The sequence below is a fragment of the Trichomycterus rosablanca genome, chromosome 27 (assembly GCF_030014385.1).
Source record: "Trichomycterus rosablanca isolate fTriRos1 chromosome 27, fTriRos1.hap1, whole genome shotgun sequence".
Taxonomy (NCBI): domain Eukaryota; kingdom Metazoa; phylum Chordata; class Actinopteri; order Siluriformes; family Trichomycteridae; genus Trichomycterus; species Trichomycterus rosablanca.
In genome coordinates, this window is record NC_086014.1 from 7,160,909 (window position 1) to 7,179,980 (window position 19,072).

Here is a 19,072-nt window from a genome sequence, read left to right on the forward strand (position 1 = left end):
GTAACTAAGTTACTTTTTAAAGGTAACTATGCCATCACTGCTTATCAAACAATGGCATGAACCTCACCTTGTGCTCAGGAGTGAAGCTAGAAAAGAAATCATTTAATTTGATGTAATTACATTTACACTGGTTAGTCATGATGTGGAATGTTTTCACGTTTTATTGTCTGTACTTTACAGACAATCCCTAATGTTTGTGCAAACGCAGAATATTCTGATAAAATGCTTTATCACTTCTATAGTATACAGATGTAAATAATTGTTTGTAGATTTTTTTTTTGTTAATGTCAAGTTAAAAGAAAGTAACTAAAATAAAATCCCACCGTTTTGTCATGAAAATTTCACAGCCTCAGTCTTTTTTCACTTTCGTTTTTCACCGCACTTTTGACACAGTCCCTAACGTCTAACAACACAAACATATTCGGATGAATTTCCGGGGAAATGCTGCAATGTTTTTAAACTACAAATACGGACTGTTTCTTTTATTTGAATTTTTTACGATGAAATTAATCGTAACCGTAGTTAAGAGTTTAGCTTAAATTGGTGGAAAAGCCCCCTTATTTTACGGATTTTCCTTCAGAAAGCGATGCGATTATTAGAGGAGTGTTTTGCACTTTCAGGGCGATTGAGCCCGGGTTCAAAGTCTCATCCGGACTGCATGTTACCACAAGATAGACCTGCTGTACTGTCCATGAGCTGATTTTAGTGTAAGCGGTTTAGAACACCGATATTTTAGAAATATTTAAATCGTATTTGTTGTTGATGGCGCATTAGACAGTTTCGTTTAGAATGCAGTGTCCCAAATAGAAACGCTTAACAGAAGTTAGTAAGCAACGCTGTTTTGCTACCGTATTTGGTAAAATACCTTTTAAACAAAGAAAGTTGAACCGGATTACGATTTAGATAACAGTCAATATAGGCGACTAAAACACAATGCCTTCACTGACAGCTGACAAGGTTCAGAAAGTGATATATGTCACTTACCTGATCGCTGCTTTGGACATCACATGGCTCTTCCTACAATTTTCAATAACACCGGTAGGTATTATCTTTAATTTTTAATTATTTAACTCGAAACCAACAAAACCATTGAGAATAACGTGCTGCTTAAAACAAGATAATGTGTATTTGTATGTGGGTGATTCTTCAATTGGGGGAACGTTTACGTCCCTAAGTTATACATTTGTGTTAAAAATACTTTATTACAAAACAAATATTTTAGGTATTAAAAAGATCATTCATTGCATCACTAAAAAAAATTACATACCAAAATAATTATGATTTTCAATTTTTATGACGATTTAAACATCAATATTTTGCTACTTTGGCCTTGTCCCAAACCCAGACTTTAAAACTTCTCTGCTCTAATAAAATGCTAAAACGTGATCAATTCATTATAAAAATCACAATATGAGTTTTATAATAACTTAAAAAGAAACAAAATGTAATTTTTTTCCCATATTTGTACAACCTATGCATATTTTTGAGCAATATATTACTGTCCCCAGCATTATCGTCATTACCGCAACAGTGTATGGTTTCTGTAGGGAATCATTTGAAGGTAACACTTGTTTATGTTGTAACCTTGGAAACAAAGACTCGCAAGGAAGCACATGCCAGCCATGAGAGAAGATTGACATTTTAATGTCTGGAAATGTGAGTAATTTAATCATGTATTCCTCCTGATCATAGAGTATATTTATTCAGCGTCATTACCATTTACATCAGTATGGCAGTACTTTACCAAAAAAAAAAAAAAGAAATTTACACATTATTTATATGTATTTATTAAGTGCATCTTATACTAGCTGTTGACTAGCTTTAGCAAAGCCATGGCCTATCTAGTTTTTTTCTTTAAAAAAGTAAAAATTGTCATTACCGCAACACGTCATTACCAACACATAATGACATTTTGCTATGCCACTTCGCAAATAAATATGAAATATTAAAATTCTATATAAGCTCAATTGTAGCCATCATTAAGTCTTTGCTCTAGCATTATCTTGACATAATTAAAACTACATTATTCCTAATTTTATTTTTCAAAAGTTAAGATGGTCAAAAGAGCCCGCAATTGAAGAATCACCCATGTATGCATTGTGTGCATTTTAGTCTAGTTTATTACAAACCCAATTTCCAAATAAGTTATAACATATTGTAGTGAAATTGCGATAGCTTATAAACAAGAATCTGTCATTTGTTAATTATCTGACAAAAAGTGCGGAGAAATGATTTTTAATGCTTTGACTGACTGACTTAATTGTATTTTGTACATACATGTACATGTAGTTTGCACTGAGAATGTGTGTAATGTGTGTGTTTAACCTGTTAGTGTGTATGTGTGGGGGCGTGGTTTCATTCATCTACCGTTCAGGGGACAAGGTTTTGATTGCATTTTGTACACATAGGGGCTTTTTTTTTATACCGATGGGTGTGTGTAGTTCGCCTGGAGATTGTAGGTAATGTGTGTGTTAGGCCTGTTTAGTGGGGTTGCAGGGTGGCTTGACAGCAAGAAGGTTCAATCCCCAGGTGGGGTGGTCTGGGTCCTTTCTGTGTGGAGTTTGCATGTTCTCCCCGTGTCTGGTGCTCCGGTTTCCTCCCACAGTTCAAAGACATGCAAGTAGGGCTGGACGATATGGCTAAAATTTATATCACGATATAACTCCTAATTTCGGTCGATACGATATAATTTCGATATCGATATGAATAATACAGATGTCAGAAAAATTGCCAAGAACACCAACATTGGATGGCTGTACCTGCAAACCAATAATAACAATAATAATAATAATGGTACAAATAAATTAGCTTTCACCTTTTATTTGTATTCAGCATTTGTATACAAACAAAAACAAAAATGACATCATTCTCAAATAAACATAAGCTTTGACAATATATAATATAATATAATGTATTAACATATGTCTTAACCAACATGGACTGATTATTTTATTTGTATGTAAACATTTGTCGTAGGGCATGAATGCACCCATGTGTGTTTGCTGCGTCGGTTTCTCTTTGCTCGACATAGCTGGTGATCGTGGGGGACTTGGTGATGTTTTAGGAACAGGGCTTAAACTTTTTAGGGTTTTAAAATACTTCATAAACGCTACCCAGTCAGTGCTAGATTGAGTAGATTTATTAACATTTCTGATAGGTGTATCTTCTGTAAATGCTTTAGTGAATCCATTAATCATTTATTTTTTGAATGTGTCTATACATTTTCCTTTTGGGTGGATGTATTCTGGGATTTGGGGAAAAAAACTGGATATATATAATATAATACAGTATATAATATATTGGAAGATATTCCAATTAAGAGTCAATATATTTTGATCTCACAGATCTGGATCGAGGCCGATCAAGGCATTTTCAACTGATCGGAAATCGGCTTTACTAATGCCGATCATAACCCGATCTTTTGTTCTACGTCAGCATGTCCGCTGTGTGGAAATACTTTAAATTGGAAAGTGAAACGAGTCCAACAGCGGTGTAATGTCTGTAATGCGAGTGTTTCACGAGGCGGTGGGAGCAGAGCTGCGTTCATTACTGTAGAATTTTACTGTTTATATGGTGTGTGAGTCGAGGATCACTCCGGTTTACAAAACAATAACTTTTAATCCGAGTATGAAAACTTCAGGACCACAACATACAGCTTTTACGAGTTTACGTGTTACAAGACTGAACGACATCTCAGTATCGAGCACTCTGATTGGCTTAGTTATGATGTAACCGAGCGTCGTAGTGATGCACTCGCTTAATAAAGAAATAAAATACACGCTATATTCACAAATTGTCGGGAGCAAAACAGTTTATTAACTTATTCTGTTCCGAATAGCGGACAGCCAGAGCCGAGCACGCTATCCCATGCACTATGGAAGCCCCAAAGGGTCAAAACACACTCACTTTGCGTAGACCCGTCCATCAAACCATTGTCACAATACAAGCACTTTAAGATCTGGCTTTCCTTCATAACAAAAGAGTGACTTTCCATTTTATTTTGGTATTCAGGTTTTACTGTAATGCTGTTAAGTAACTTATTTGTTTTTTTATATTCAAGTTAAGCTGCTACACCACTTGTGAGTGGAGATTTTTGTTCATTTTTAGTGTATCACTGCATTAAACAGAATTATGTTCTTTGAATATAAAGTTCAAAGTGAAACTGTAATTATCCCACTTAATTTTTACTACAATGCTGCACTAGGTTTGTTTACTTTTATTTTGTAAAAGAACATTAAGCCAATAGCTTGGATGCAGGCATTTTTTTTCCTACAGCACTGCAGAGCTATTCAGTTGTTAAACATGTACATTGGATTAATTTGAATAACTGTAATGTACTTGAAGTGTGCACTGTGTAAACAGTGTTATCTAGTTCTTATCTAGACAATATCTAGAAAATACAAGTATCGGTTTGAGAATCGGTATCGGATCGGGATCAAAATTAAAGATCGGGATTGGGAACAAAAAAACGTGATCGGGACATCCCTAGTCTTGCCTCTCTTATCAACTATTTCGACTGCTTCTTTTTCAACTGTGGATGCTCGTTCACTCACAGCTGTTGAACTCATTTTGCCGCTTATATCCACCGTGTTGTAGGTAGCGTAGTGTAATCAGAGCGGTAACGCTGAGCACTGGCTTCGTGCCTGTGGTGTACGTCATCACTCACTGTGGCGTACGTCATCACGCACTGACATAATGTATATCGATCGAATTTGTTTAAAAATCATATCACCGTTATTGAAACATTTTCTATCGCGACATACTGTATATCGATATTGAATTATTGTCCAGCACTACATGCAAGTGAGGTAAATTGAAAATACTAAATTGTCCATGACTGTGTTCGATATAACCTTGTGAACTGATGAACCTTGTGCAATGAGTGACTACCGTAACATGACGTTAAAATCCTAATAAACAAAGCTATTAGTGTGTATGTGTGGTTTCATTCATTTACCATTGAGGGGACAAAGTTTTGGTTGCATTTTGAATATTGAGGCTTGGTTGTGTGTAGCTCGTATTGATGATGTGTGTAATGTGTGTGTTTGACCTATTGGTGTGTACCCATAGGTGTTTTTTGCACCTACATTTACATTTACATTTTCAGCAATTAGTAGACGCTAGGGGTGGGTTTATAAAATCGATTTTTCGATTTTAATCGATCTTTATTTGAACGATCCGATACTGCGATTTTTTAAATACGCCCCTTTTTACGGTGCACACGGAAATCTATTACTATTGTTACCCCCTTTAATTTCGCGTGACCAGCCACTGTTTTTTCATGCAACGAGATCTGACCTGCACATCAGTTTAGCATGGCAGAAGCTCAAGTTATGACCACTACACAACTTTTTGCACTGATTTTGCACTCGGCTCTGGATTCGGGAGGAACTCGGTGTTCGCTCTGCGATCAAAACTCGGCTCTCAATCAATGTGAGAAACAGCGAGGGGAAACACAGGGGAGAGGTTGGAAACAGGTGGTGGAGCGCAATATAGTTTCTATCAGAATACATCAGCACACGCGAGATCGTTCTCTACAAAACAAAATATTTATTAACCTCCAACTCACTACAGAACGATCCATGCTGCTCGTGTTGCCAAATCCACTCAGATTCATTTATTTCATCAGCGCACAAACTTTGATTGCTCGCTACTTGTTGATGTGCATGTTTGGACGTGGTATCATTAAACCTTTCATCACTTCTCACGTGTGTTTTCGTGACAAAACTTAGTTTTGGAGACCAGAGAAGCTCGCCTGTGATTCCCCCTGGTGATAGATGGTGTAGTGTAAAACCCCCCCATCGCCGATCAGTCGTGTAGTGTGAACATTACAGTGACCAGGTGTTAATCAGAGTGTCGTGTAGTGTAAACTTGGCATAAGCTGTACAACAGCCAGGTGTATGTTTACATTACATTTACAATGTTGTAGCATGTCAGACAAATGGAAGAAAACAGTAACATTCATTTTTTATTATTATTTCATTTGTCTGACATGCTACAACATTGTAAATGTAATGTAAACATACACCTGGCTGTTGAATGTTACTGTTTTCTGTTTTGGATTAATTATTTATGTAAACAAAATACACAAATATTTTTAATAATGAGTTTTATGTGCAATTATCACATTCGTTCTCTGAACATCTGTACATATGTAAACAAAACCTGTTAATGTAACTCAAATATGCCTAAATGTGTTGAATCGAAATTGGATCGAAAATCGAATCGAAAATCGAATCGAAAATCGAAAATCGAAGATCGAATCGAATCGGGACCTTGTGAATCGGAATCGAATCGATCCAGGAAATTGGTGGCGATACCCAGCCCTAGTAGACGCTTTTATCCAAAGCGACTTACAGTTATGACTGAACACAATTTTTGAGCAATTGAGGGTTAAGGGCCTTGCTCAGGGACTCAACAGTGGCAACTTGGCGATGGTGGGGTTTAAACCGGCAACTTTTTTGGTTACTAGTCCACTACCTTAACCACTGAGCTATCACTGCCCTCCTATGGGTGTGTATAGTTTGCACGGAGATTGTGTGTAATGTGTGTGTTTGACCTGTTAGTGTGTATGTGTGGGGGCATGGTTTCATTCATCTACCATTCAGGGGACAAAGTTTTAATTGTATTTTGTATATAGGGGCTTTCTTTATACCGCTGGGTGTGAGTAATTTGCACGGGGTTTGTGGGTAATGTGTGTGTTAGGCCTGTTAGGGGGTGGTACGGTGGCTAAGTGGGTAGCACTGTCACCTCACAGCAAGGAGGTCTGGGGTTCGATCCAAAGGTGGGGCGGTTCGGGTCCTTTCTCTGTGGAGTTTGCATGTTCTCACCGTGTCTGCGTGGGTTTATTCCGGGTGCACCGGTTTCCTCCCACAGTCCAAAAACATGCAAGTGAGGTGAATTGGAGATATTAAATTGTCCATGTTTGATATAACCTTGTGAACTGATGAATCTTGTGTAACGAGTAACTACCGTTTCTGTCGTGGATGTAACCGAAGGGTGTAAAATATGACGTTAAAAAAAATCCACATTAACAAAAGTCCTGTTATTTTATGTGTGGGGTGTGGTTTTATTCATCCACCTTTCGGGGAGCATTGTGTTGTGAGTGACATAAAACACTTTTTCGTAAGGGGTAACTTTTCATCATAAGCTCAATTAATCTTGTCACCCTACGTTCAGACTGGTAACAATATTTCGCTTCTTCTCACCTGAATCGCTGATTGCTCATTGCCCCGTGTTCACACCAGCAGCATTATCATTGTCTGTGGGTGTTCAGTTGCCATGGTTTAACTGATGCCAAGTAAAATAAAAAAGACCATGGCAGTACAGCACACTTCACTGGCAGAGTGTATTGAAAAAAAACCTATTTTATTACAAATCAGATTTCCAGATTTACAGTTTTTTACCTGCTTATGAAAAAGATCCTAGAGGGAAATCGCTTGTCCGTTAATTTTATTCGTGAGTAGTGCATCACTGCCTGTGCAGTCAACACGACAGGAAAATTTGTGGAAGTTGGACACTGCTAAAATTGTTCTCTTCCATCTCTAGTAGGAACTATTATCTTGGAACCAAAAATGTAACATACGGTTTACGATAGCAGAGATAACACGCATACCCTCTCTGCTGAATGCTCTGTTTCTGTCGACACATGGCTTTTCACCTAATTTGCATTAAGTTAAACTTTGCTCAACTTTTTCGCGTCGCAGACTACGCCCACTTCTCATTGCCAAAGTTTGCTTCACTTTCTGTCACCAGAAATGGCCAGCTCTAATTGTAAATGAATGACAAACAGTCACATCGGTGCCAGTCTGTGCTTAGATGCCCTGGATGAAAGTCATGTGTTCTTTATTGTGTTTATTAAAAAGCAATCTGTATTATTGCTGCAAAGTAATCACAGAAAGTTAGACCCAGATGATTCGACTTACGGTAAAGTTATCTGAAGCTGTGGAAGGTTTGGATCCAATAAGGTTCATCAAGGTTTTCTGCCCTTAAAAGGACACACTGAATCTACGGTCCCGATACGGGCCAATTTTTTATAGATATTGCCCACTTTGAAAGATATAGTGTTTTAAATAACAAGACTAAAATGCAATTATGCTTGTCTGTGACAGTGAATATAAGCCATAATTAATATACACTGATCAGCCATAACATTAAAACCACCTTCTTGTTTCTACACTTACTGTTTGTTTCATCAGCTCCACTTACCATATAGAAGCACTTTGTAGTTCTACAATCACTGACTGTAGTCCATCTGTTTCTCTACATATTTTTTAACCTCCTTTTACTCTGTTCCTCAATGGTCAGGACCCCCACAGGACCACTTAGTGTAGGTATTATTAGGGTGGTGGATTATACTCAGCACTGCAGTGACACTGACTGGTATGAGTGGATCAGACACAGCAGCGCTGCTGGAGTTTTTAATAATAATAATAATAATACATTTTATTTATATAGCGCTTTTCAAGATACTCAAAGACGCTTTACATAAGACAAATAATCAAAACAAATACGTACATACACCATACAAATCATAGTACAAAATCAAAATAGTACATCAACATCAAGAATAATTAAGATAAAAACAAAGAGAGCAGCATAAGACAGTTCATTAAAAATTAGCTAAATTATGAGAGAGAACAACAAATATAGAACAATTTCTTAAAATTAGACAGAAACAGGACAGATTTACATGCAATCAGGAAACTGAAAACTTTACAAGTTTTAGGATCTAGGACTTCACATTTCTGTCGTGATCTAAGTATAAAAACTATTAAAAAGAATAGCAAAAATAAAAGCATTTATTTCGTGTTGTTACAAGTTAAATGCCATATTGAATAGATGAGTTTTGAGAAGTGACTTGAATTTGGACAGGTCAGGACAATCTCGTAGGTGTTTGGGGAGAGCATTCCATAAAGATGGAGCAGCTATGGAAAAGGCCCTGTCACCCCAGGTCCGGTGCTTGGTCCTAGAGGGTATGGACAGTAGGTTAGCCTCAGAAGAGCGAAGGCTACGGGAGGGAATGTGCTGATGGAGCAGGTCGGTGAGGTAGGATGGGGCCTGATTATGGAGAGCTTTGTGAGTGAATAGAAGAATTTTGAATTGAATGCGTTGAGCAACGGGAAGCCAATGAAGTTTTTGGAGAACAGGTGTAATATGATCACGGGAGCGAGTATGAGTAAGGAGGCGAGCAGCTGAATTCTGGATATACTGAAGTTTTTTTAGGATTTTGTTAGATGTACCATAAAGGATGCTATTGCAATAATCAATTCTGGATGTAATAAAAGCATGAATCAAGGTTTCGGCGGCAGAAAAGGAGAGTGATGGACGTAGACGTGCTATGTTTTTTAGATGAAAGAAAGCAGTTTTGGTGATGTGATTTACATGGAGGTCAAAAGAGAGGTTGCTATCAAAAATTACACCAAGATTTCGGATGTTAGAAGACGGAGACAAAGTGTCATTATCAATGGTAATTTGAAAATTTTTTGTGGTTTTTGCCAGGGTTGTAGGACCTACGATGATCATATCTGATTTTTCACAGTTTAATTTGAGGAAATTAGCTTTCATCCACAATTTCATTTCAGTGATGCAATTTGTCAGAGTGGAGTGAAGTTCAGTATTAATGGATTTGGAGGAGATGTAAAGCTGAATATCATCAGCATAGCAGTGGAAATGTAAACCATGCCGACGTATGATGTCACCAAGGGGGAGCATATAAAGAATAAACAAAAGGGGACCTAACACTGAGCCTTGGGGAACGCCTTGGGACAGTGGAGCAATGGCAGAACTACAATTGTTGATATTAACAAACTGTTGTCTGTTTACGAGATATGACCTTAACCACAAAAGGGCAGTACCAGTGATGTTGACAGAGGATTCAAGGCGGGACAGAAGAATGGAGTGATTAATGGTGTCAAAAGCTGCAGTAAGATCAAGGAGGACGAGAATATTAATTTGTCCAGAGTCTGAGGAAAGAAGAAGGTCATTTGTGACTTTGAGGAGGGCTGACTCAGTGCTGTGCTGGGGGCGGAAACCAGACTGAAATGATTCAAATAGATTATTGGAATTTAGGTGATCTTTGAGCTGTGAGGCAACAACACGTTCCAGTATTTTCGACAGAAATGGAAGATTGGAAATGGGCCGAAAGTTACTCATAATGTTAGAGTCAAGTCCAGGTTTTTTAAGTATGGGAGTAACAGCAGCCAATTTGAGTGATTGAGGGACTGAGCCAGAACTAAGAGAGGAATTGATTATCTCTGTGATAAGTGATGAGATAACTGGAAAACAACCCTTAACAAGTTTTGATGGAGCAGGATCCAAAACACAAGTGGAGCTTCGCATCCCTGTTAAGATCTCAGATAGGTCCAAATGAGACACAGGTGAGAACTGAGACAGAGGCTGGGTAATAAATTGAGATGAGATAGGCGGAGAAACAGAGATGACAGGGGAAACTGTCAGAAAATTGTGGATATTCTCAACTTTTGTTTGAAAAAATGAGAGGTAAGAGTTACACTTGTCAACTGTAAAGGAATTGGTAGTATTGTCAACTGGTTTGAGAAGTTTATTTATTGTGGAAAAGAGAGTCTTAGGATTTGTTGATCCAGCATGTATGAGTTCGGAATAGTAAGTGGATCGGGCTGCCGTAAGAGCGTCTTTGTAATGTTGAAGATAATCAGAATAAATCTGATAATGTACTGTTAGACCGGTTTTCTTATAAAGTCTTTCAAGCTGGCGTTTACGGGATTTCATTTGGTGAAGCTCAATTGTGTACCATGGTGCAGAATGACTAAATGAAACAAATTTGGTTCTCAAAGGAGCCAGCTCATCAAGACATGAGGCGAGTATGTCATTATAGTAATTGACAAGGTCAGATGAATTACTAGACAGTACAGGACAGACAGACATCTTTTTAACAAGAGAATCTGAGAAAGCAGAGGGAGAGATATATTGAAGATTCCTGAAGGATATTTTACGTTTAGCTCTAGTGATGGGCCTAGTGACCTCAATGTCCATGATGATTGTCAAATGATCAGAGACAGTAAGGTCATGGCTGGACGGCTGATGAACTAGGACACCAGTAGAGCAGACAAGGTCAAGAGTATGACCTTTTTTATGAGTTGGAAAATGTATATGTTGTGTGAAATTAAAACACTGTAACAATTCCAAAAATTCCCTGGCAAATTTACAGTTGTTGTCATCAATATGGATGTTAAAATCACCCATAAGCAGTACAGAGGATGAGAGGGCACTAAGCTGGGTTAAAAAATCTGAAAAATCAGAGAGAAAGGAAGCGTTTGGCTTTGGCGGACGATAAACTACAGCAGTGACCAGAGGAGTAGGCCCTGACAACTTGAAAGCCAGGTGTTCAAAAGAAAGAGCAGCAGGAAAAGACAAAGTGGTTATTTTAATATCATCCCTATAGACTGCAGCAACACCACCACCTCGCCCTTCCATACGAGGTTCATCAATATACGAGTATCCCATTGGCGTGGTCTGATTTAACGTAAAATAATCCAAGGGTTTATGCCAAGTTTCAGTGAGACAGAAAAAGTCTAGTTCACTGTCAGATATAAATTCACTGAGTACAGTACTTTTTGTGTTGAGTGAACGAACATTAAGCAATGCCATTTTCAAGTGGTATTGTTGTGTAGTTGGCTGTGAGGAACGAGGAAGAGAACGGAGATTTGCTAAGTCCACTCCGCGTTTCCCATCCCACTCCGTGGACAGCGTTGTCATGGAGACTACACCGCTACTGGTGTGCAAGGCAGCAGCGCTCTGATGACGTGTTTGCGGAGCGACAGTGCGCACGGCTGACCAGAAGGATGGAATAGCGTTACCGTTTCGAAGATAAACAAGCTTTCTCCGGGAGCCCCTGTGAATATAACGAGGCCGGCGAAGGAGTCCAAGCTGTTTGATGACTGAAATACACGATGGAGTAGTGCAGTTGTTGAACTTCCTCAGCTGGTCAACGGAATAGTTCAACATCGTGCCGATCCCAGGAAAACTCATCCACCGTTCACCACCGGCCGCAGACGCGATGTACAGTAGAAAGAACAAAAAGTATCAAAAGCACAAATAAAAGTATCAAAAGTAACATAAAAGAAATAGATCCACAAGGTGTGTAAAAAGATGAAAACGAAAAACGATAAAAATACAATAAAATACGGTAAAATACGGTAACGGTAGCGGCAGCCAAATGCGCCAGCGTCCACCATCACCATGGCAACTTTAAATACCGTGTCCACTTGATACCGTGTTCGCATTGATTACAAAATACTTTTACTAACTTATAAAGCGCTACATGGTCTGGCTCCACAGTATCTGAGTGAACTTATTAATCACTACAGCCCAGCGTGTCCACTTCGTTCACAAGATGCAGGGTTACTTATAGTTCCTAAAATTAAAAAGATCACAGCTGGTGGAAGAGCATTTTCTTACAAAGCTCCACAACTCTGGAAAAATCTTCCTGTCTCTGTTAGGGATTCGGACACAGTCTCAATGTTTAAGTCTAGACTGAAAACATATTTATTTTCTCAGGCTTTTGATTAGTTTAGACAAAGGTGCGGAGCTTGGGGGTTCTTGGTCATAGAAACTTGTGGTGATCAGGGATGTTGGGTTGCTGTCGTCCTGCCTCTCTTGTCCGATCACTCAGGTTTGATGACGGTGGGGAGATGGGCGCTGATGTCCTGTGAAAGCCTTCATGACCTTGTTACCTGCTTGCTCTCCCTTTTAGTTATGCTGTAATAATTAGGGCTGCCGGAGTCTAAAACTCTCTGTAAAACTGTTTGTCAACTAGCATTGTACATTATTAACTACATTCTCTGTTGTTTTACCCCGAGGGCGTTCTGATGGAAACCTGTTTACCCGCCGAGGTTAAGGATTAAAGTCGAGACTGCAGTGCCAATGATGCTGCTCCTGTCAGATGTGACTGGTCTGGAGTAATTGCAACGACAAGAAATCACTACAGACTTTATTGAAGACTAGAGCGGATAACAACTCTATTATTATTTAATTGTTAAATTATCTATTTATTACCAGTTATGACTTTTAGATCATTCAATTCTGTGTTTGTATGATTTGTGTAAATCGTGTATTTATTTAAAGTATCCTCCAGACCACCCAAGAAGGATGGGCCCTGCTGAGTCTGGTTCCTCTCAAGGTTTCTTCCTGTAATTTTCAGGGAGTTTTTCCTTGCCACAGTTGCCCTCGGCTTGCTCAACAGGGGTTTTTGTATCTGTTGGTCCTGGATTTTGTAAAGTTGCTTTGAGACAATGTATATTGTAAAAAGCGCTATATAAATAAAGTTGACTTGACTTGACTTGACTTACTGTCCACTCTATTAGACACTCCTACCTAGTTGGTCCACCTTGTAGATGTGAAGTCAGAGACGATCGATCATCCATTGCTGCTGATTGAGTTGGTCATCTTCTAGACCTTCATCAGTGGTCACAGGATGCTGCCCACAGGGCGCTGTTGGTGTACTATTCTCAGTCCAGCAGTGACAGTGAGGTGTTTAAAAACTTCAGCAGTGCTGCTGTGTCTGATCCACTCATACCAGCACAACACACACTAACACACCACCACCATGTCAGTGTCACCGCAGTGCTGAGAATGATCCACCACCTCAATAATACCTGCTCTGTAGTGGTCCTGTGGGGGTCCTGACCATTAAAGAACAGAGTAAAAGGAGGTTAAAAAAGTATGTAGAGAAACAGATGGACTACAGTCAGTAATTGTAGAACTACAAAGTGCTTTTATATGGTAAGTGGAGCTGATAAAATGCAAAGTGTGTGTAGAAACTAGGAGGTGGTTTTAATGTTATGGCTGATCGGTGTAGTTAGATGTGTAAATTATCTATCAGGATATATGTTAGTAATATAGATATTGCTGAAACAAATTGATATTACAAATTTGCAACATAATGCAGTTGTACAATAAGTGTATACAATAATCTATACATACAGTGTATCACAAAAGTGAGTACACCCCTCACATTTCTGCAGATATTTAAGTATATCTTTTCATGGGACAACACTGACAAAATGACACTTTGACACAATGAAAAGTAGTCTGTGTGCAGCTTATATAACAGTGTAAATTTATTCTTCCCTCAAAATAACTCAATATACAGCCATTAATGTCTAAACCACCGGCAACAAAAGTGAGTACACCCCTTAGTAAAAGTTCCTGAAGTGTCAATATTTTGTGTGGCCACCAATATTTCCCAGAACTGCCTTAACTCTCCTGGGCATGGAGTTTACCAGAGCTTCACAGGTTGCCACTGGAATGCTTTTCCACTCCTCCATGACGACATCACGGAGCTGGCAGATATTCGAGACTTTGCGCTCCTCCACCTTCCGCTTGAGGATGCCCCAAAGATGTTCTATTGGGTTTAGGTCTGGAAACATGCTTGGCCAGTCCATCACCTTTACCCTCAGCCTCTTCAATAAAGCAGTGGTCGTCTTAGAGGTGTGTTTGGGGTCATTATCATGCTGGAACACTGCCCTGCGACCCAGTTTCCGGAGGGAGGGGATCATGCTCTGCTTCAGTATTTCACAGTACATATTGGAGTTCATGTGTCCCTCAATGAAATGTAACTCCCCAACACCTGCTGCACTCATGCAGCCCCAGACCATGGCATTCCCACCACCATGCTTGACTGTAGGCATGACACACTTATCTTTGTACTCCTCACCTGATTGCCACCACTCATGCTTGAGACCATCTGAACCAAACAAATTAATCTTGGTCTCATCAGACCATAGGACATGGTTCCAGTAATCCATGTCCTTTGTTGACATGTCTTTAGCAAACTGTTTGCGGGCTTTCTTGTGTAGAGACTTCAGAAAAGGCTTCCTTCTGGGGTGACAGCAATGCAGACCAATTTGATGTAGTGTGCGGCGTATGGTCTGAGCACTGCCAGGCTGACCCCCCACCTTTTCAATCTCTGCAGCAATGCTGACAGCACTCCTGCGCCTATCTTTCAAAGACAGCAGTTGGATGTGACGCTGAGCACGTGCACTCAGCTTCTTTGGACGACCAACGCGAGGTCTGTTCTGAGTGGACCCTGCTCTTTTAAAACGCTGGATGATCTTGGCCACTGTGCTGCAGCTCAGTTTCAGGGTGTTGGCAATCTTCTTGTAGCCTTGGCCATCTTCATGTAGTGCAACAATTCGTCTTTTAAGATCCTCAGAGAGTTCTTTGCCATGAGGTGCCATGTTGGAACTTTCAGTGACCAGTATGAGAGAGTGTGAGAGCTGTACTACTAAATTGAACACACCTGCTCCCTATGCACACCTGAGACCTAGTAACACTAACAAATCACATGACATTTTGGAGGGAAAATGACAAGCAGTGCTCAATTTGGACATTTAGGGGTGTAGTCTCTTAGGGGTGTACTCACTTTTGTTGCCGGTGGTTTAGACATTAATGGCTGTATATTGAGTTATTTTGAGGGAAGAATAAATTTACACTGTTATATAAGCTGCACACAGACTACTTTTCATTGTGTCAAAGTGTAATTTTGTCAGTGTTGTCCCATGAAAAGATATACTTAAATATCTGCAGAAATGTGAGGGGTGTACTCACTTTTGTGATACACTGTAACTGTATTTAACATGGCATAATGCATTGGGTTGTGCTGCCTCAGCCTATTGGTTTGAATGGCCTAAGGCTAACTGTGTTCGTTTAGTAAGCGAAAAACTGCAGTAACGTAATCGTCGTAATCGCTGTCTAACTAGTGCGTCCAAATAATCTGCTTTATGTGTTTGATGTCTTATTAGAATCCTCTCTACTTATGCAGCTGCCTGGGTGGGCAGTACACAACAAGGCAGCTCACTAGGTTTTCAGACAGACCCAATATTATTATTTACGTTTTTTTATATTAAAATTTCACAGCAGGGAGGTCCTGGGTTCAATCCCCAGGTGGAGCTGTCATGTCTTGGTTGCCTTTCACCCAGAGAATTGTTTGATGATTGATGATGATTGATATTTTATTATTTTTTTTACACAGTATTTGGCAAAAAAGCTGGGATTCGACACACTCTGGTTTGGGTACCTACAGACAACAGTAGGAGTGATTCAACTGCTAGGTGGTCCTGTGTTTGGAAGGTAAGGTATATAGGTGTTTCTGGCTCCAAAATCTGAAAAAGGTAATGTCATTAATATTTTATTTACATGTATCTTTTTTATTTTCAGGTTTGCAGATGTTTTTGGAGCACGAGCCGCACTTTCATTATCCTGCTTTGCATCAATCATTTATTTTTTGCTTTTAGCAGCAGCAGATAGTGCAGTATTACTCTTTCTGCACAAACTACCCGCTGTGTTCATGCATGTCTTGCCAGGTAACACGTACTCTAATATTTAAATAATTAAAATTACCTGCTTTGTTGAAGTATGATTAATCCCTGTGAATGTGTGTTTGTGCTCAGGAACACAGATGATAGTCGCGGACCTGTCTCAGAATGAGAAGCGAGCAGATGCGCTGGCAAAGCTTGGTTTATGTTTTGGCATTGGAATGATCACAGGGTCATCGTTAGGAGGAACCCTCAGCACACGCTATGGGTATCTCACATATACACACTTACTTTACATAGGGTGAAGTCAAGTAATTTGGGACGCTTTATGGTAGATTACAAAAAAAACAGCTAAAATTCTTAAGATTACCTTATGTGTTTATTTTAGGATTTGTTATGGATCTTTGCTATATTTCTTTAAAGTAGGGCTGGCACCGATCCGATACTCTGTATCGGTCTGATATTGGCCCAAATCACTGCATCGGATATCGGAAGGAAAAAAACATGTAATCCGATCTGATACTGTTGCTTAATGTAAATAACACTTAATGGAAATAAGGCCATTGTTTGTGTGTAAAGCAAATAACACACGAAGATACGTTCCAACAGAGTGCCGTTTATTGCCAGCTTGCATCTTGATGACATCATTAACATGTGCCACTGATCTACAACTCATCCGCAACAGCCATTCAGAAATTAAAACACACTGATCTACTTAAATTTTTAGCATTTTAAAAAATCATCTACTACTGCCACAACTAAAAACACTGTTTAAACACAATAAAAATTACTTTATAAAAATAAAAATTAAATTATAAATTGCTCACCTGAGATAAATCTTGTCCCGGCTTGGAGATATCTCAACGATTAATCCATTAGTGTTATGAAATAAAACAAACTACACCGTTTCCCGTTTAGCCTCAGATGTCCTCTTCAAAATCCAGCAGGGTTTTTTAATAAGCGCGCTTTGGTTTTTAATAATCTAAAAACGTGACAGAACTGTGTGTAAAAGTTAAAATAAAACACCAGTTTTGCATAAGTGTGATGTTGTAAGTTCTGTATTCATTCCTTTAGAATATTTGTTTCACAGTCTGAGCATTGTTATTTAGATAGCTAGTTTAACCATGGTGCATTGAGACATGTATTATTACTGCTTAGTTGTTTGAGAGGAGAAATGACGGTATCGGATTAGTATCGGTATCGGCAGATACTCAATTTGCAGTATTGGTATCGGACATAAAAAAGTGGTATCGAGCCAGCCCTAATTTAAAGAAAATGATTTGCCAAGTAAAATACTTTGGACCTCTAAACACATCAAGAAATGGCCCTGCATAACACAAGAACCATGGGCAACCCAAAAAAGCCCAGTTTACAAAACAATACATCCATCCGCACCTCCAATCCCCATCATCAGTAGTATACAAAAAACCATTAACAAACTAACAGACTATATTCGACTCCAGGACACAGCGGGATAGCAGAAAATGAAAAGGCGGATTAACTGGCCAGAACAAAATTCCCTCGACAGATATAAAACTAATTCTAACACAGACAACACTGGGCAGTTGTAGCCTAGTGGTTAAGGTACTGGACTAATAATCAGAAGGCCGCTGGTTCAAGCCCCACCACTGCGAGATTGCTGCTGTTGGGCCCTTGAGCAAGGCCCTTAACCCTCAATTGCTCAGGCTGTTTACTGTCACAGTACTGTAAGTTGCTTTGGATAAAAGTTTCTGCGAAATGCTGAAAATGTAAACAACGCAAGAACAGTTTTAACCTACCTCTTGACCATAATAATTAAAATATAAAATGGACCCCAAAAAAAATGCAAACTTCACTCCAGTGTGATCTTTTGGTAAAATGGGACAGCTGGTAAGATAAAATGGGACAGTCCATAAAGTTAAAAAAGACACCAATAAACCAGCTTCATTGGTTAATGAATAAACAGCCTCCCACTAGGCTACATTAATGATTAATGAATTAATAAATAAACTGTTGAATGTATTTAATAAATAAAAAATACAACAAATAAATACAAAATATCGTTTTTCTTTAATGAAGCTGATTTATTGGTGTCTTTTTTAACTTTATGGACTGTCACATTTTATCTTACCAGCTGTCCCATTTTACCTAAAGATCACACTGGAGTGAAGTTTGCATTTTTTTTGGGGTCCATTTTATATTTTAATTATTATGGTCAAGAGGTAGGTTAAAACTGTTCTTGCGTTGTTTACATTTTCAGCATTTCAGCATTTGTATGTATCGTGATGTATTGGATAGAAATCCAATACATCACGATACATACCAAGTTTAATTTAATACTAGAAACATACTAACTAGATCAATAAAGCTGCTAGGTTTGACTTTTGTTAGCTGTAGCCAAACAGAATGTCTGTAATATGACTATGGCACACAATAGCAAATCATCTCATGAGCCTAGAAAACTCCGATTTCACTTAGAACAGTGTCCAGTTTTAAGTTAATTTATTGTCCCTATTTATCTAATGCATGAAAATCCTTTCTCAATTTTTTTGTTGCAGTACTCTTATTACCATAAAGAGAAAATCAACATGCCCCATGGCTTACATTGCATGTCCAAGGATTAGTGATTTTTTTAATCTTTGATCCTCCGATCCTAGTAATCCCAGACATATTAAAATTCATGTATAGGACATTTGTAGCAACCATGTCATAACATGTTTAATGATTAGCTGCTAATAAGTAATGAGCGCATGATGCAAAACCTCATTTGTCACATTATGCCTGATGTCCCAAATGAC

At 38.8% G+C, this 19,072-nt stretch overlaps 1 protein-coding gene across 2 annotated transcripts in view; it reads left to right on the forward strand.

The window, feature by feature from the left end:
- Positions 1 to 409: 409 nt before the first annotated feature.
- Positions 410 to 19,072, forward strand: part of slc22a18 (solute carrier family 22 member 18) — a 31,064-nt gene continuing 12,401 nt past the window's right edge. Inside the window, exons 1-4 of one of the 2 annotated variants that reach the window (XM_062989608.1) lie at positions 410 to 1,038; positions 16,013 to 16,110; positions 16,198 to 16,343; positions 16,431 to 16,563. In XM_062989608.1, the coding sequence (XP_062845678.1) occupies positions 934 to 1,038; positions 16,013 to 16,110; positions 16,198 to 16,343; positions 16,431 to 16,563 (482 nt within the window). In that variant the 5' untranslated portion in view covers positions 410 to 933. Of the gene's footprint in view, positions 1,039 to 1,625; positions 1,657 to 16,012; positions 16,111 to 16,197; positions 16,344 to 16,430; positions 16,564 to 19,072 lie in introns of those variants that run through there. The other variant, XM_062989609.1, reaches the window with a different exon arrangement.